General features: G+C 34.7%; 3 protein-coding genes across 9 annotated transcripts; all 3 read left to right on the forward strand.

Moving 5' to 3' along the window:
- Positions 1–2,424: 2,424 nt before the first annotated feature.
- On the forward strand, positions 2,425–3,625 carry LOC111790304 (transcriptional corepressor LEUNIG_HOMOLOG-like). Its single transcript, XM_023671164.1, has 6 exons — positions 2,425–2,556; positions 2,708–2,721; positions 2,814–2,914; positions 3,027–3,124; positions 3,348–3,457; positions 3,575–3,625. Exons 3-6 carry the CDS (start codon positions 2,883–2,885, stop codon positions 3,623–3,625), a joined length of 291 nt encoding a protein of 96 aa, XP_023526932.1. The 5' UTR covers positions 2,425–2,556; positions 2,708–2,721; positions 2,814–2,882.
- Positions 3,626–3,847: 222 nt separating this feature from the next.
- Positions 3,848–12,619, forward strand: LOC111790108 (transcriptional corepressor LEUNIG_HOMOLOG-like). 7 transcript variants are annotated; one of them, XM_023670919.1, is made up of 19 exons: positions 3,864–3,984; positions 4,136–4,149; positions 4,242–4,342; positions 4,455–4,552; positions 4,776–4,885; positions 5,003–5,277; positions 5,374–5,443; positions 5,532–5,643; positions 6,407–6,456; positions 6,537–6,809; positions 6,912–6,983; positions 7,172–7,393; positions 7,799–7,940; positions 8,033–8,142; positions 8,534–8,683; positions 8,811–8,963; positions 9,073–9,195; positions 11,517–11,714; positions 12,138–12,619. In XM_023670919.1, exons 3-19 carry the CDS (start codon positions 4,311–4,313, stop codon positions 12,279–12,281), a joined length of 2,334 nt encoding a protein of 777 aa, XP_023526687.1. In that variant the 5' UTR covers positions 3,864–3,984; positions 4,136–4,149; positions 4,242–4,310; the 3' UTR covers positions 12,282–12,619. The 7 variants fall into 7 exon arrangements, with proteins under 7 accessions (XP_023526688.1, XP_023526687.1, XP_023526685.1 ...); XM_023670920.1 differs by lacking the exon at positions 4,136–4,149 and having other exon boundaries at positions 3,848–3,984; XM_023670917.1 differs by having other exon boundaries at positions 4,136–4,342.
- A 3,317-nt stretch (positions 12,620–15,936) lies between these two features.
- On the forward strand, positions 15,937–18,156 carry LOC111790556 (cyclin-dependent kinase inhibitor 4-like). Its single transcript, XM_023671505.1, has 3 exons — positions 15,937–16,586; positions 17,391–17,588; positions 17,689–18,156. Exons 1-3 carry the CDS (start codon positions 16,078–16,080, stop codon positions 17,756–17,758), a joined length of 777 nt encoding a protein of 258 aa, XP_023527273.1. The 5' UTR covers positions 15,937–16,077; the 3' UTR covers positions 17,759–18,156.
- The last annotated feature ends 1,107 nt before the right edge of the window (positions 18,157–19,263 follow it).

The raw sequence follows: 19,263 nt of genomic DNA on the forward strand, positions 1-19,263 counted from the left end.
ATTTAAATTATATATTTTTAATAGATATTTAAAAGGAGATAAATTAATTAACAAGAAAATAATACCAAGATTTATTATTACAAAAATAAGAATTCAATTTAAATATTTGAAAATATGGGACAAACTTAAAAGAAATTGTAAAAATTTGGATCAAAATGTAATTATAAAAGTTATTATTTGACGTATGTTTTGGAAGGTTTTGAATTGGACAAAAGTGGTTATGGAAAAAGCTGCAGGGACTGAAGTTGGAAATAAGAAAAAAACACTGGGAATGGGTAATGGGGCCTGTAATGTGATGTCATTTAATAGGGAGGCTGTTGGGTTCGGCTATTAATGGCGCAACTAAACCATGTCCTCCCACCATCATGCAAGTCCGCAGTTCGAACCACTACCCGTACTTCCCTATTTAATATTCCATGTATTTATTTACTTGTATAAATGTATTGTATTGACTCGAAGCGTTTCGAACAGATTAGATTGAGTTGGATTATTAATTTTTTTTTTTAATTATCAAATTTTTACGAGCCACGATGAATTACTAACATCAATTATGAAATTTGATTTAAGATATAAAATTAATGGTAGAATATATTTAAATAGTGTTATGATTTTTCCTTTTATTTTTTCGGAATTGGTGGGTAGTATATTTTATCTTAATTGTAGTAGTTAAGTTGATAGTTTATATCCTTTCTATTCCACTTTTATTTCCCGTGTTTAACAGTTACAAACTTTAAATATTTTTTATTTTTTTAAAAAAATGTAAGGTTGGGTTGGATTGGATCGTAACCCTATTTTCGGAATAGTAATCCGATAAAAAGAATGTTAACTGTAAACTGAATAAAAAATTTGTTTGCTAAAAATTCAAACTCAAATAATAATAATAATCCTAACTGTTGGATAAAAGTTCCACGTCGGCTATAATGAGCATGAGTTTATAATCAAATAATACTATATCCATTAGAATAATGTCGTTTGGAGAAGCCCAAAGCAAAACCATAAAAGCTTATGCTCAAAGTGGACAATATCATACGACAATGGAGAATAATGTTCATCTAACATGGTATCAGAGTAATGTCATAAACTTAGTCATGTCAATAGAATCATCAAATGTCGAACAAAGAACTCCAAAAGAAAAATGAGTCAAGGCTTCTCGAGCGTATAGTAAAAAATGACTAAGACTTCAAAAGAAAAATGAGTCGAGCCTCAATTAAGGGGAGACGTACTTTATTCGAGAGGAGGTGCTGGATGAAAGTCCCACATCGACTAGAATGATCGTGGGTTTATAATCAAAGAATACCATATCGATTGGAATGAGACATTTTAGGAAGTCTAAAGCAAAGTCATGAAAACTTATGTTCAAAGTAGACAATATCACACTGTAACCGAGAGTAGTGTTCATCTAACACTACCCAACCTCCAACTACTACAATTTAGTGTTTAATAGTTTGAATTTGTATTTAAAAGTATTTGTTCAAAATATAAAATACATGATGTCTAATAGATAACCACCATAAGTTGGTACACAGTCAGCAATCAATAAAGTGAGGAAATTTCGAAATATAAATTAAAAAATATTTATCTTTTTTTTTTTTTTAATTATATATCGATAAATTGTTATTATTATTGCTGTAAAATTGGAAGTGTAGTATTAAATATTTTTTAAAAGTTTTATGACTGTGGTTGTGATTTAACTCATTAAATAATTATATATTTGAATTTTTATATTAATTCGTACTAAAAAGAATATTATATTGATATCATATTACCTTTAAATATGGGGAAGGGGTCCGGCACGTGGCATTAATATTGGAGACTGAATCAGAGATCATTCTCTCCGTCTTCGCCGAATATCCAACGGTCACGAATTTGCCATGTACACCTAGCTCTGTACCCGAACCGAATTCCTAACCACGTGGGCATCGCCACCTAGATCATTTGACGTTGTCAAGTTCCCTCTTTGTCCTTTTGCCAGGTCACCAATTTAAATTAATTCCTTTTTTTTTTCTGATGTAATAAAACTTTTGTTTTTAATTTAAATTCAGTTTAAGGTTATTTAGTCTCTAATTTTTTTTAAAAAACTATAAATTAAAAATTAGGGTTTCATTACAAATTCAAAATTTTACAAGGGATAAGACAGTAATTAAGACAGTAATTATCATTTAAAAAGTCGATAATTCGAATAAAAAATAAAAAGTAAAATAAATTTACCATTCAACAATATTCCGAAGTTAATAATATCTTTGATTCTCTGGACTTAGTCTTTTTCTTTAAAATCCACGTGTACAATCCAACGGTCCTAATTCTCCCAACTCGTCACAGTTTCCGTGCAGGTTTGTCAAAATGGAAAAGCCCAACAACGTCAATTAACGGGCCAGCTTAAGTTCGGGTCCGAGCCTCGGGCACGAAGTCAGGTTTGGAACCAGAACTCAGCTTCTTTTGAAGTCCTCGAAGGCTATTCAAGTGATGTTAACTTGGAGCAGTTCGAACCTGGTAAAATCTCTGATCACTAGCCCTAGAACTTGTTAATCGACCGAATTACAAGCTCCTTGATTTTAGGTGAGAATTTCGGCTGTTTTTGAACTGCTAAATTGTTTACCGCTTTGTCTGAGATCGCGAAAAAGTTTCGCGCTTATTGAATTGAATTTTTTCTGTACGTGATTGTGAATTTGAGGACGAGATATTTGATCAATGGAGATCTTACTTTCAGGACTTCGAAGATTGGTAATGCGGGCGTTGATCCGTCTTTTTGGTGTTTTTTAAGGCTGTAGAGCTGAATTCAACAGGCTGCAGAATCTTCTGTCTTAATTTTGCAGATATAGGTTATAATTACGGTAGGATTTTCGTCGTTTACTTGAGCAGTTCGTTGGGTTTCAAGATAGAAGATGGCGCAGAGTAACTGGGAAGCAGATAAGATGTAAATATTTTTGTTCAATTTTCCTTTCATCCATTATTAGATGTTTCTGTTTTAGTCTATTATTAGAATTTCATTCAATTACACTTTTCACAAACTCTCGTTGATTTTCCAGGCTCGATGTGTACATCTATGATTATTTAGTGAAGAAAAAATTACATGCCACGGCTAAGTCCTTCATGAACGAAGGAAAGGTCGCTCCAGATCCAGTAGGTAATACTTCAGAAATTTCTGTCAATTCTTATTCAGTAAGTTTCTAGTGGAATAAGATTTTGTCTGGTTCCACTCAGTACATCGAGCATGATTGATGTGGCTACTAAGTAGACTCGAGTTGAGTGTTCATATTGGAACTAGATTACTGTATTACATTCTGTGCAGCGATTAAGAATAGAACGTTGCATTGACAATAATAGTCCTTGCATATGATGACGTGCAGCAATTGATGCTCCTGGAGGATTTTTGTTTGAATGGTGGTCTGTATTCTGGGACATATTTATAGCAAGGACGAACGAGAAACATTCTGAAGCTGCTGCAGCATATATAGAGGTGATTTTCTCGACATATTATTGTTCAGAACTGTCGACATAATTACTGATATAGTGAGTTGAATTGATGCTAAGTTCCATTGGTTTTCATCCTTTGTTGCTTATGTCTTATGTGCAGGCACAACAAATGAAACAGAAGGAACAACAACTGCAGATGNATAAAAAGTAAAATAAATTTACCATTCAACAATATTCCGAAGTTAATAATATCTTTGATTCTCTGGACTTAGTCTTTTTCTTTAAAATCCACGTGTACAATCCAACGGTCCTAATTCTCCCAACTCGTCACAGTTTCCGTGCAGGTTTGTCAAAATGGAAAAGCCCAACAACGTCAATTAACGGGCCAGCTTAAGTTCGGGTCCGAGCCTCGGGCACGAAGTCAGGTTTGGAACCAGAACTCAGCTTCTTTTGAAGTCCTCGAAGGCTATTCAAGTGATGTTAACTTGGAGCAGTTCGAACCTGGTAAAATCTCTGATCACTAGCCCTAGAACTTGTTAATCGACCGAATTACAAGCTCCTTGATTTTAGGTGAGAATTTCGGCTGTTTTTGAACTGCTAAATTGTTTACCGCTTTGTCTGAGATCGCGAAAAAGTTTCGCGCTTATTGAATTGAATTTTTTCTGTACGTGATTGTGAATTTGAGGACGAGATATTTGATCAATGGAGATCTTACTTTCAGGACTTCGAAGATTGGTAATGCGGGCGTTGATCCGTCTTTTTGGTGTTTTTTAAGGCTGTAGAGCTGAATTCAACAGGCTGCAGAATCTTCTGTCTTAATTTTGCAGATATAGGTTATAATTACGGTAGGATTTTCGTCGTTTACTTGAGCAGTTCGTTGGGTTTCAAGATAGAAGATGGCGCAGAGTAACTGGGAAGCAGATAAGATGTAAATATTTTTGTTCAATTTTCCTTTCATCCATTATTAGATGTTTCTGTTTTAGTCTATTATTAGAATTTCATTCAATTACACTTTTCACAAACTCTCGTTGATTTTCCAGGCTCGATGTGTACATCTATGATTATTTAGTGAAGAAAAAATTACATGCCACGGCTAAGTCCTTCATGAACGAAGGAAAGGTCGCTCCAGATCCAGTAGGTAATACTTCAGAAATTTCTGTCAATTCTTATTCAGTAAGTTTCTAGTGGAATAAGATTTTGTCTGGTTCCACTCAGTACATCGAGCATGATTGATGTGGCTACTAAGTAGACTCGAGTTGAGTGTTCATATTGGAACTAGATTACTGTATTACATTCTGTGCAGCGATTAAGAATAGAACGTTGCATTGACAATAATAGTCCTTGCATATGATGACGTGCAGCAATTGATGCTCCTGGAGGATTTTTGTTTGAATGGTGGTCTGTATTCTGGGACATATTTATAGCAAGGACGAACGAGAAACATTCTGAAGCTGCTGCAGCATATATAGAGGTGATTTTCTCGACATATTATTGTTCAGAACTGTCGACATAATTACTGATATAGTGAGTTGAATTGATGCTAAGTTCCATTGGTTTTCATCCTTTGTTGCTTATGTCTTATGTGCAGGCACAACAAATGAAACAGAAGGAACAACAACTGCAGATGCAACAACTGCAGCTTATGCGTCAAGCTCAGTTACAACGAAGGGATGGTACTCACCCTTCGCTTGGTGGTTCACTGAATGCGGTTAATTCTGAAGGAATGCTGGGGCAACCAACAGCAAGTGCTCTGGCAGCAAGAATGTACGAGGAGCGCATGAAAAACCCTAATGCAATGGATTCAGAGACATCCCAACCACTGCTTGATGCGAGGGTGATGAAACCAGCTACAAGTCATCCAGGGTAAGTTTCTTTTTATTTTATTTATTCCTATTATGTTTGTTTTCTTGAACCCAATGCATAGCTAATACTTTCTTCTTGGTGCCTTGTATAACACAGACAGTTGGGAAACCCTGGAAGTGTGAATGCAGCATTGCAACAGATGCAGGCACGGGGTCAGCAGCCCACGGTAATTGGTTTATTTAGCATCTTTTACTCCTTAGTGTTTCTTTCTTTGTACATAGCTGCAGGGTTGATATAAAATCTCATTTTTGTAGGATATTAAACCAGAGGTCAGTATGGGTGGTACTCAAAGGTCATTACCTATGGATCCATCTTCAGTTTATGGGTCAGGATTAATGCAGTCAAAACCTGGAATAGGAAACACAGGTTTGTATCCTTCCTAAATAAAATTCTTCAAGGCTTTCCATATTTAAACTGATTTTGTCATGACAAAATGACTGTGTGAAATTTGTACATATGTAGACTGCATGCTATGAGGGGTAAGGTTTATGTTATTCGCACACATGTTAAACAACAAAGGGAAGCCAGTTGAACAATTACTGAATCTTTACTTAATTTATCTCAAGTGAACACCTAGAAAGAAAAAAACATTGAAGGGGCTAAACTAGATTGCTAGTGGTATTACCAAGAAATCCTACAAGTGTAGACCTATGTAAAACATATTTTGAAGACCTAGAGAGCTCCTAAAAAATGTAGCACACTCAGAGTGATCTGTTGTTTGTATCAGTTTGTTCCCTCTAATTTGATTTTGAATGTAGAATATTTCTGATAACGTATGTTGTTCTTTGTGATAGTAATTTTTCATTATTTTTCCAAATAACTCGGAAAGTGTGACACAATTTTCTCTACCAATTACTTTTCTTTGAATAAATTGAAAACATATGATTTTACACCGTTGTATTGTTTTTGTTTGCTGTTTGTTGTTTGCTTAATGAATGTTCAGCAAACCTTACGAAACCTGCCTGGCCTGTTTGAATACGTTCAGAGTTGGCCGGAAGATACTAAACTTGAACTCTGCTGTTCCATTTGCTTCACTAAGTTAATGGAGATAACTTACTTGGAATGATTCCAATCACTTTTCCTTGAGGTCCATTCTCTACATCTTGAAAAACTTGTGTTCATTTTCCAGGATTGAACTCTGGAGTCAATAGTCTTCCATTGAAGGGATGGCCTTTAGCTGTAAGTTATATTTCCATTTTTCTTTAGATTAAGGATTTTTTAGTATGGTTTCAAGTTCACATTTGTGGCCTTTTCCAAAGCAGGGTATTGAGCAAATAAGGCCAGGTTTAGGCGCACAGGTTCAAAAACCTTTCCTTCAAAGTGCTAATCAATTTCAGCTCTTACCGCAGCAGCAGCAGCAACTCTTGGCACAGGTTCAAGCACAAGGCAGTCTTGGTAGTTCGCCTATGTACAGTGACATGGATCCTCAAAGATTTAGAGGGTTACCCAGAAATAACTTAAATGCAAAAGATGGTCAACCAATTGCAAATGATGGGTCAATTGGCTCGCCTATGCAGTCAACTTCATCAAAGGTATATTTCCCTTCCGGAAGGGCACAGTTCGTCTCAAATCTGAATACTCTCTTTCTTGATTGATGTTGAGGTGACCTAAATGGTTAAAGGCGCTGTTTGCAGATGAATATTCCACAAATGCAACAGTCTTCTTCTCAACAGCAGGATGGTTTACATCCTCAGCAAGTACAACAGGTTGTGCCTATTCTTATGACACAACAACTTAATTTCTTTTCCTTATACTTCATAAGTTCAAGGAAATAAATCTTTCAGTTTCTTACCTATCTGAGTACTGTTGACAGCATTATTTAAGATTTCACAACCAGAATCTGTCTCTCTACAACTTAGCAAACTAATAATTGTTTATTGAATGTGAGTCACAGAACCGAAAAAGGAAGGGACCTTCATCATCTGGAGCTGCTAACAGTACTGGAACAGGGAATACCCTTGGACCTAATTCCCAACCATCAACTCCATCAACTCACACCCCCGGTGATGGAGCTGTTATTGCCCCTAATATGCAGAATGTTAATAGCATGCCAAAGAATATGTTGTTGTATGGGAATGATGGAACGGGCGGTCTTGCATCGTCCACAAACCAGCTGGTAAAGGAAATATTACCTAACAGTATATTATCTGCATAAACTAAGAGACAAATTCTAACCAGTGATGTAGCATGAACATTCGCTTATATTACAACCCATGCATCTGCCTGGTGCAGAATAATGCTCAAGAAAGGGGATGTTTGGTTAAATCCCCAATGACTAATGAAGTATGCACGTCTTTTTAGTTTGATACTTATAACCATATCTTTAAGCTTTCTTTCTTTTCAATTCTCAATGTTCTGTAATTTAGATTCCAATGGATCCGAGCCGCTTTCTTATAATCATGTTTGTGTGATAGATTTGGATTTGTCGTTGTGATGGCAGTGGTCATGAATTCTTGCATGTTTCTATGTACTACACTTGAGTAGTCCGTTAATGATAATATTTCATTATTTCCCATTGCAGGATGACATGGAACATCTTGGAGATATTGGCTCCTTAGATGATAATGTGGAATCATTTCTCTCGCATGATGATGGAGATGGAAGGGATTTGTTTGGCACATTGAAGCGGAACCCTTCTGAGCATGCTCCAGAAAATTCAAAGGGTAATCCATGATTGCTTCATTCAAACAGTGGTCACGGACGTCCTGGTTCTGATAGACTATACCCTTGGTTTTGTGTCCCCACCCCATTTTAGGTCTTTCTTTTAGTGAAGTTGGTTCCATGCGTAAAAGCAACAGCAAAGTTGTGTCCTGTCATTTCTCTTCGGATGGGAAGTTATTAGCAAGTGCCGGTCATGACAAAAGGGTATTAAAATTGTATCTCTTCTGTATTATTTACTGCCGATGTTGATCTGGATTTTCTTAAACAGAAATGTGAACTCCTTCGCAATTGCTTCTTTATAAGAGTTGATGAGCTTTCCACTTTTCATTAGCTTAATGTGATCACCTCCTCGATTTTCTTTCTTCTGAATGTGCCATTTTGGAATTTGTGTATGACGCTTCAAATCTTTCATAGTAGTGCTGTGCAATTCTCTTTCAATTACTTTCGCTCCTAATGTGGATCGTATGCTAGCAAACCTTGGTAAATTATTTTGTCATCCGACATCCAATACGTTCATATAAGTATGCTAGTACCAATAATTGTTTGTATGTCCACTTGATGATATTCATTTTCGTTATCATTTTTTTCTTATTAGGTTGTTATCTGGAACATGGAGACATTGCAAACTGAAACCACACCGGAGGAACATACTCTTATCATTACCGATGTTCGTTTCAGACCCAATTCAACTCAGCTAGCAACATCTTCCTTTGATACAACTATTCGACTTTGGGACGCAGCACAAGTATGTTTATTCTGCTCACTTCACTTCCACATGATGTAATTTTTGTGATCAGTTATTTGAATTGATCTAGCATCAAGTCCGTCTCCCTTGCTCGTTATAAATGACTGTGTGGGATCTATTCTTGCAGCCAACTTATAGTCTACATGCATATACTGGACATACCTCGCAAGTGGCATCTCTTGATTTCCACCCAAAGAAGAATGAGATTTTCTGTTCTTGTGATGCGAACAATGAGATTCGCTACTGGCATGTCAGACAGGGCTCTACGCACGTCTCCAAGGCTAGTTCAATGATTCTGTTGATTTTTTTCGTTCTTTCAAGTTCCCAGTCTACAGTATCTTTTTCGTTAGCAGTTAAATGTCTAGTCTAATTGCAAGTTTGTGAACCAGGGTGGCAATGGCTCAACTCAGGTGAGATTTCAGCCAAGAATAGGGCAACTTCTGGCCGCTGCATCAGATAGCGTGGTATCTATCATTGATTTCGAGTCAGATAGGCCAACACTCTCATTAAAGGTACAAAAAGAGTAAATTTCAAGAAAAAAAATTATTAATGTAGAGTTATGTTTTCTGCCATTGCAATTCTCAATTATTTTCTGCATATCTATCCATCTATAACGATAACGATGTATAAATTCTTTTTAGCTTCAGAAATAGGATTTTAATTTCAACATTTTGAGAAAAATGTAGATAATATTTACTGAACTCTCTCAAAACTAGTTTAGTAGCAACATTATGGAATCATGGACAAAATAATAATAAACTCCAAACTAATAATTGTTAGAATTAAAACCCTACTTGCAAAAGTGAATGAATTTAGATCCTCCATTAGGATTTCGTTTTAAAACGTTGTATAATTGTCATGTGTATAAAACTTCTTTAAATGCAACTAATAACGTAATATTAGAGAAAAACGTTAGAATCAAATGGATAATAATGGTTTCTCATTAATATGAGCTATTTTTTATCTTCTTGTTTTTCGCTATTTTTTTCACTTATTAAGGAAGAATTGTCAATTTTTTTTTTTTTTTTTGCTATGTTGGTAGAATTTCGGGAGAAAAACAATCTTAATAGATGATTGTGATATGATTCTAAATAGAATCAAATGAAAATTATTATATATCACTCATGGAGGGTCTAAAGTCGTTCACTTACACAAGTTTAGGTTTTAATTGATACAATAGTTAGTTTGAGGTTTTAATTGATACAATCCGAACTTTAGAGTATAGATTATTTTCTTGCCATTTTTCTTTCATTTATTTGGTTAATTTTCATTAAATCTCAAAACTTTATAGCATTTTTCTTTCTTGTTTCTTATTTTCTTTCATGTTCTGAAAGCATCGTTTCCCATTAAAAAAAATTGTTGCTTGCATATTTTGAAGGATTAACACTATGATATTTTCTTATGGTGCCACGTTTATAGAAGATTTTGGATGGTAGAATAATTGAATAGCATATCAACAGGATTACAAAAGACTCAGAAGTATTAAATCCTAAACTAAATCTGTGAAAATAGACAAAGGAAAAGTAGAATGAGCTAGGAATCAAACCACTCGATAATTCAATTCTTCCTTTGTCAAGAGGAATTGAATTGTTTAGTGAGGAGATGGAGAAGTTGAGAATAGTGAGGAGTGGTGGAGCTTTTGCCCATTGGCTCTCTTGAATCTTTCTTTCCTCTCGGCAATTGGGAGCTCAGCAGTTGCTGAGAAGTAGGTCATGAGCCTGATTTGAACAGATTTGGTCATAAACTAACATAAAAAATGTAACTAAAGATGCAGGAAACAAGCTTAGTAAGGACTGAATGACTCTTGAAATCAAGAATTATCAGTAACTGTTAAGGAAGAAGTGGAGAAAGTTTCTGATGTCACTATAAACCTGGTTATCCATCCAGAAGAATTCGTTTGGTGGAGCCAAAACTGGTACCCATAGAAGAATGGAGAAAAAGTTGCCCACAAGAAAACTAACTTAGATGGCGTATCATCGTCTTCGATGGAAAATCCTTGAAGCCATGTGTATGGAGGGCTATTATTCTTATTACTAGGTTCCCAAAACTCGATATCCTTGAGATGATGGACAACCTTACCATATTAGAATAGACAGAGTCCCAATAAAGATCGACACCTCCATCTCAAAAGCTCCTAAAAGATAAACTTCATTGTCACTAGAATTTGTTCGGTTGACATTTAAACCAGAAGATTCTTTAGAAATTATGATAACGTCGAAGAGATTAGCTTGCCTTTATGATAACGTCGGGTAAGAGTCTGTTGTCATTGTCAGCAAATAGGAGGTGGAGCTTGGCGAGAGGTTATTTTCTATTCTCACATTAACCCCTCAACATAGCCCAAATGGAGTTCGTTTGCTAGAATTCTACTAAGTTAATCAGCCATAAAAAAGGAAAGAAATAAACAGAGATGATCACTTTTTCTCATACCCACTTGGTTTATCTCTGATCAATGAGTGAATTATGTGATGAACACTGTAATTATAACAAATTCAACATAGAAATTATAGCTACTAAAACTAACACTATTATACTGTTTAAAGTATTCGAATTTTCATAAAATAATTATATGACAAAAAAGCCAAGGTCACCGACGAAATTAGAGCTACTGAATGTCATGTAGTGAAGATATTTGTATCTTGATTTTACAATTTTGACACTGTAATCAAAGTTCCCCATAGGTTTTATAGCTACTCATTGAAATTAACTTCACTGATTTAGCAATCTTGTATACAAATATGAAATAAATTCAAGTATTAGTTGGATAAATTCGAAAGCTTCTCACTTAATTACTATTGTAGTAGTGGCTGATGAGAGAATAATGTTCACTTTGTAGGGTCATTCATCAGATGTGCATTCAATTTGTTGGGATACAAATGGAGATTATTTGGCATCTGTTAGTCGGGAGTCTGTCAAAGTATGGTCGGTCGCATCGGGAGAATGCATTCACGAGCTCAGTTCCAGTGGGAATATGTTCCATTCTTGCGTTTTTCACCCGAGCTATTCCTCCCTCTTGGTTATCGGCGGTTACCAGGTTATACTTTGCTTTACAATTATGCATTATTTCCTTAGCTGTACTGTACCATTTGCTTCCAGTTATTCCCCCACATGCATTAAGTGCCTATGTTTCAGGAGTTTATTTATAACCAATTAGATCAACGTTATCTTCGAGCCTGCAACTTTTTATAGGAAGAACAATTTCAGTTCGGATTATAACACGAGAAAGTTACTTTTTTAAAAAAATTGTTATGAAATATGTTCACACACCAACAGAGCCCCAACTTTTGTCATTTCATATATCGATTTCGTCGAGCTGACATTGATGAGACCGATATTGGTATGAAGAAGATGAGAACACTTTCGTTTGATTTGCTAAAAGATATCGAGTTAGACATCAGTCATGTACTTATTATTATTATGATCTCTTTGTAACCCAATTCGATCGGATGAATTGCAGTCATTGGAGCTGTGGAACATGGCTGAGAACAAGTGTATGACAATGCCCGCTCACGAGTGCATGATTTCGTCGTTGGCTCAATCACCAGTAACAGGAATGGTCGCCTCCGCGAGCCACGACAAATCTGTCAAGATATGGAAATAAGCATATATACCCACATCAACTTCTCTGGCATTAGGTGAGTCAAACTCTGATTATTACACAAGTCTAATGGCTCTTTTCCATTTTTCCTCAAAAACTACATCTAAAAATGGAGTTTTAAAAATGAAAAGTAAAAGATGGGAAAAGTAAAAAGAAGAGAGTTCTTGTTGTATTGAAAATTTACCTTCCATTTTTCTTCATTATTTAGAGTTATGGTGGGTAAATAAGTTAAGCTAGTGTGTGATATTTCCCTCATGGGTTGTCTAATAGATTTCACAAACTGAACCTTCTTTTAACCCTATTGATAGAGCTTAATTTTAACTGTTAAAGATTTACTGCCTTCCTTCTCATTATTACTAACTTATAAGTTAATAATTTTGTTTTTTTATTTATTAAATCTTATTTTATTGTTATTATTATTATTATTATGGTTCCTTATTGCCTTGCTTTGTTTCTCTATTTAGTTCTTAAACAACCCATTCCTTTAAGTTTCATTTATATTTTTTATTTTCTTCCCTGAATTTTAAAATAAAATAAATTTTTCATGAATCATTTAGCATATATTTGTTCATTAATTTGTGTCAAATTTTAAGGTGGCTCTAAAAACTTATTAAATTTGGTGATTGAAATTAATTAAATAAATTAAGTCATAGCTATATTATAATTTAAAATAATAAATCAATTAACGACTTAAGAGGAATATAATATATGTTTATATGCCACGTGGGCCAATCTAAATCTGCCACCTGTCCATCATTATTTTGGTCAGGCAAATCATTGAGGCGAAGAAAAAAGTGTAGAAATTCTTATTTTTATCTCAAAGTTTGCTGTCTAGCAAGATAAATCCAAGAACGTCAATGCGTGTGGGGCCCTCTATTTTTATTTTTTTTAAAAGGCTTTTTTTTTTTAATAATTATAAATAAAATAACAATAATAATAATAATAAATAAATAGTGGAAAAGTACAAATCGAATAAATTAAATTAGCTATGGCAGATAATGTGGAGGTTGCATGGTCTGCCTAGTCTGTACCAACTTGGCTTTCCCACTTTCCATTTATTCTTTAAAACGCGTCAAAATATTATTATTAAATATTTCTTTCTTGAATAATAAGAATTTTGGATAATTGTCTTTATTTAATGCGAAAAATTATAGTATTTATTTTTCTTCAAAAATTATAATAAAATGATATTTGTTTATTAAATCATTAAAATTGAAGAAATCAATTTAAATAGTTATTTCAGGAAAAAAAAAATTACTTTTTACCTTGATTCTTACCTCACCAACTTTATTCTTAAATTTTTAGGTTTAAATTCCATAAATAATTGTTTTTTAAATTTCATATAGTAAAATATAAATTTTAAAATCTCATAAACACAAGAATATTTATAACTTGTGATTTAATTATAATATTTTTGCATCTATTAGTTAAATTATTTATTTTGGCCGAATTTGGACACTTTATTATAGAATTTGAACGTATTTTCTACATTTTAAAGCATAATTTTAAAGTTCTTAGGGTTATTGTCTATTTGTTGATTAAATTCGTGGCAATTTATTGTTAATTCGTATAATAAATGCTAAATTTGATTGGAAGAAATTTACGTGAATTTCACATTCATTTAGTAGTGAATTTGTTGATTAAGATAGACGTGACGTATACAAATAGTTAATATGGATAGTGGCATGGTACTAGTCTCGCTAAGATGCTTAAGTTAGCTAGAAATATTAAGATGTAGAAATAGGTCGGACTTCATCTAATAATGTTTACCGAGCACATGTAATTTTCTTCACTTTCAAGACGGTATTTAATGTCTAGTCCACTAAATCATATCTCTTACAAATGCATGTTAAATTACAAGTTTAGTCTTTTAATTTAGAGGTTTTCATTTTCGATGAAGTTCTTGAGTTTTTAACTCATTAATTAATAGGTCAGTGACAAATTTAAAATACAAATTGACTTAGTAGATATATATATATATATATATAATCAAAGAAGAATTAAGAACTGAAATAAAATTTATAGAGTAATATGAATTCCAAAATGCTGATTTATTTACCCAAGAAGGGAAGAAAAATTTACCTATCAGGAAGGGTAAATTTTGGAGATAATAATAACTTCCAAAGGAAGAAAGTATTTACTCCACGTAAATAAAAACAAATAAATAAAGTAAAAAAATGGGTGAGATATCATGAGCGCTGCATGACCTGCCTCTGCCCTTAATAAGGACCACCGCCCCAGGGCTGCCCGCTTGGAGGGACAGTTCAAAATTCGGAGCGCCCTCCAAACTGGGGCAAAAGTCCCTCTTCTTTTTTCTTTAATTATTATTATTATTTATATATTAAAGAATATATAATAATTTAAGAAAATGACATTTTTGAGCTGAGCAGCAGGAAAAAAGGGCGTCTTTTTCGTAAAGGACACGGTATCCCATCATGTGTAACTTTTTTTTTTTTTTTTTTTAAATTTTTTTTCCATTTCAATAAATAGAAAACCTCCAAACTTTATAATTACTTCACAAAAATTATTAATTTTTTTTTTTTTTTCCTTTTTCGCTTGAATTTAAATATCTAATTTTTTTTTTTTGTCGAGATTAACTTAGTGATTAAACCGACCGATGTTGAGACTAAAAAAATAGTCGGAGTCAAAATGACGGATGGTGAAAGAATTTTAAATTAAAAATATTAAAAATAGAGTCGTGTAGCTTAATTATTACAAAATGGTAAGTTCAAGCTCGTGAAGTCATTTGAGCTGGTTTCTATTTGATTTTGAGAATTTTTACGATCACTAGCGTCGATTCCTTTTTCTTCTTGTGTTTTTAGATAGTCGAGTAAAAGTTGGTGCGTGTAAGAGTGTACGATGATTTGACTGGATCAAGTTTGAACATTGTATTGAACCGATCACTCTCCAATACGGCCAATCCTATTAAGAGATTAACCCAACCGGATAAAACTCTTACATGATCAATTATTATATGCAATTAATAGTTGATGATAACGGTTAGTTGAGAGAGAGAGTAATCTAAAAAGCGACGACTATTGGTTAAAGTGAAATTGATTCAAATAAAAAGCGGTTTTCTTTGACCCATGTCGGGTGACGACTTTTGTCAACACTTGGCTGAAAGTTGAAGGGGAGGGGAACGAGAAAGAAAAGGAAATGTGTTCCACTGTATCTATGATATATAATTCCTAAAGGATTGGACAAGCTAACTATATCCAACGGTTCGGTTTGGGTTGAACCAATTTTTTTCTCGAGAACTCTACCCAACCTAAATCGTCCCTATTACCGTCAATATATAGAGTCGGGATTCCGTACCATTTTTATTTAATTGTCAACATTACTTTTATTTAATGTTGATTATAAAAAATTTATTTGTTTTTATTTGGATTGGTTAATTAATTATAACTTTTTATCTACAAAAATGGTAATATATATATATATATATATATATATATATATATATATATAAAATTAATTAATTAATTAATTAAAAAAGAGGAGAAATTTTATTTTATAGTTAATTAAAAAAAGAATAGAGAAAAATAAAATAAAAAGTACAGGAAGCCTGAAAACCCCAACCCTACCTGTTTTTTTTATTCTTTTCTCTACCAAAGCACTCTTCACCTCCGTATAAATTACCCCAACCTCACACTTTAAATCCTTTTTTTTCTCTTCTTCTTCTTCCTTCGTCCAATCCGAACCTCGATTTTCTCTCTCTAGAAAATCTTCCCCCTTTCTCTCTCCTCTGTCTCTCTGCCACTGCGTTTTCCTCCATGAGAGCTTGCTTACGTACTCCGCCATGGGTAAGTACATCAGGAAATCCAAGTCCTCACTCGAAATCACCCTTATCGATGCCTCTCAGTCCTCCTCTTACATTGGCGTTCGAACTCGGGCCAAAACCCTAGCTCTACAGCGCCTTCAGAAGACTTCCAATTCTCCACCGTCGCCGTCTTCTCCTGCCACCTCTGGTTCCTATCTCCAGCTCCGAAGCCGTCGCCTTCACAAGCCGAAGAATATTGCTCTCGCGAATGAGTCGAAGAAGCAGAAATTGCCGCAGAGGAGTAGTAATGAACGTGGCCGGAGAGTTACCGCTGATTCCGGAGAAACCTCGAGGTTGGGGGTTTGTTCGGTCGCTGCTGGTTCTATTGAGTCTGTCTCGCATCGGCGTGGCGACGGCGAAATGAAGGATGTGACGGTCGAGGAAATCGTGGTTAAGCAGAGCGAGGTTCAGGAAAATGTGAATATTCATGACATTCAGGAAGAAGCTTCGTTTGGCGAGAATGTTTTGGATTTTGAAGGTGGAATGAGGTAGGTCTCTCTCTTCTTCCTTGCCTCCCCTCTGTTCTTCTTCTTTTTTGTTGAATCTCCATTTTCTCTGCACATTTCGATGCCTCTAAAACACAGATTCTGAAGCTTTTTGGAAATTTCGGAGGGTTAGGTTTACCATTTTTCTCTTCTTCTTGACACAACACAGTGTTATCATATCACATAGAAATTGATCAATCCGTTCATAGGAAACAGAGAGTAATTTCAAGCATAATCAATCTGTTAATTCGCCATTTGAATATTTATCACAAATCTCTCTTCTGACACAGTTCATATATTTGTGTGTATTTCTTGAAATTGCAATGAGCAAGAACATCTTTGGGGTTTAATTTCTTCTTGGTACTAATATCCTCGTAGGCACGAAAAACTGAAGATTCTATCAAAGCTCGAGAATGTCGAGAGGTCCTTTTTTCTATATTTTATCCTCCTCGGTAGTTTCTAGTAGTTTTGTCTTGTACATTTATTGAGAAGGGCATTACGCGCCTTACGCTGTGCAAATACCTTTGTAGAACTGTGCCTTCAGAATTGCTTTTCCTTTATTCTCCTGTTCGTTTGTTCATTGAACTCCATTGTTACCTTTTTTGTATTTTTTTTGGCCAATCCAGCTTGAGGATTCATTGAAACATGTGAAGATTCCTCTAAAAATCTCAACGTTTATCGTTTGATTGTTTATTGTTCAAATTGAAGGAACTGGGAACCTATTCATGGCTTGTTTACACATTTGGACTGGTCTGTCGTTTTTGTTTATAGTCCAATTCTAATGACTGTTCATGTTAATGGTTGCAGTAGGGAATCCACTCCTTGCAGTTTGATACAGAAGCCCGAGAGCATACGAACACCCAGTTCTTCTACGAAGGCGTCGAGTACCACCGATTATAGGATACGACTGCAAAATTCCTCTGCAACAGATGTACCGACCACTCGGGAAGTTGACGATTTCTTCAACTACGTCGAAGGAGAGCAGCAAAGAAAATTCATCGAGAAGTAAGTGATGCATTTCCCATGTTCAGCATTCTTTTCAAAGCCTTTCTAAGCTATAGTCCGCATTCACATCATGAGTATTACATTTCACGGTTAACTACAGGTATAACTTCGACCCGAACACAGGCAAACCACTTCCGGGACGTTACCAATGGGAGAAAATGGACGATTAGACGACATTCATTCAATATATTCAGGACCCATTTACCTCAATGTTCTCAGGTTAAGTTGTGCTTATAAATGGTAGATAGTCAGATCTTAGTTTATGTGACCCTTTTACTTGTAAAGAATTAGGGCTGTACTAATGGTCTGTAACATAACAAGAAGTTGAATTACACAGCAAATAGAACTAAAAGCCTTGTGTCTAATAGATTGGTGTAGCATTTAGGCTGTTGGGTAATTAATTAGGTGAATGTGTGGGGTACAGAAATTTACTTAGAATTTTCATTTTCTTTCTTTAATTTTCTTCCATTTGTACTGTATGTTCCTCCTTATACTTGTACTGATGAAAGTGGTAAAAAAAAAAAAAAAACCCTTTGATGGAATAAAATTCAACCATCACTTTTCCCCATATCTTGTTGTTTTTGTCTCTTCTTCCTCCATTATCTTTGTTTGCAGGTTTTTGGTCACAGTAGACTTTGGCCCATCTCTTACATATGTCTCCATGCAAGACAAGTCACTCCACACTTCATTTATTCAAGGATAAGCATCACTGTGATCTCGTTTCATGGAGGTGGAGCTGTGACTGTCCAGAAAGACTCAACCGGTTGGAGAGAGGAACGAAACATTATTTATAAGGGTGTGGAAACCTCTTCTTAGTAGAAGTATTTTAAAACTTTGAGGAAAAGCTTGAAAGAGAAAGTTTGAAGAGGACAATATCTACTAGCAACTAGCGTCAGCTCGAGGTATTCTAAAAACTTGCGTTTTTTGGTTAAGAGGATGAGTTTTCAGTATTGTATTGGTAAGTTAACCGTGTTTTTAGAAAAAAATTACCGAAAAAGAAATAAAGGATTTTGAGAGAGAAATGAGAAAGATGAGTGTGGGGGCTAAGGCAAAGGGAGAGGGCACCCAAACACTGTGAAGGGTAACTATCAGAGGCTGCAAATTGCAGAGCACAGAGGAAGAAGAGAAGAAGTTTACAGGAAAAGAAGTTGGGATGTGCTTTTCATTCATAGTGGTCCTGTGCTTCTTCCTAACTTAACTAACACCTTTACTGCATTCATTATCACTGCCTCTTTTATGCTCTTCTTCCTTTTCCTCTTCACTCTCTCTCTCAACTCAGGCCTTCTACACAATAAATCACACCTTATGTGCAAGACAATGACCTCCATTTAATCCTCTCCTTTCCTTCTCCCGTTCCGTTCCGTTCCGTCTCATCTCGACTTGTGATAACAATATCGATGAAGATGTCGAGGTGAACAAAATCATAGAGGATAAAATATCATTTTGGTTATTGTATTCTCGATTAAATTTAAGATTTATTGCAAGTACACAAACTTAAGACTAAGAATTAAAAATAAGACTAAGAATTAAAAATAAGTACTAAAATTTACAATTTCTAAATACTTTTTCGTTTTTTCTTTTTAATTTATGGAGTTCATCTTTAGATTTATTTGTTAGTATAATTTTCTGACCTTTTTATTTCAATTTGTTTTTTAATTTCAACCATTTTAGTTAA

The sequence above is a fragment of the Cucurbita pepo genome, chromosome LG03 (genome assembly GCF_002806865.2).
Source record: "Cucurbita pepo subsp. pepo cultivar mu-cu-16 chromosome LG03, ASM280686v2, whole genome shotgun sequence".
NCBI lineage: Eukaryota > Viridiplantae > Streptophyta > Magnoliopsida > Cucurbitales > Cucurbitaceae > Cucurbita > Cucurbita pepo.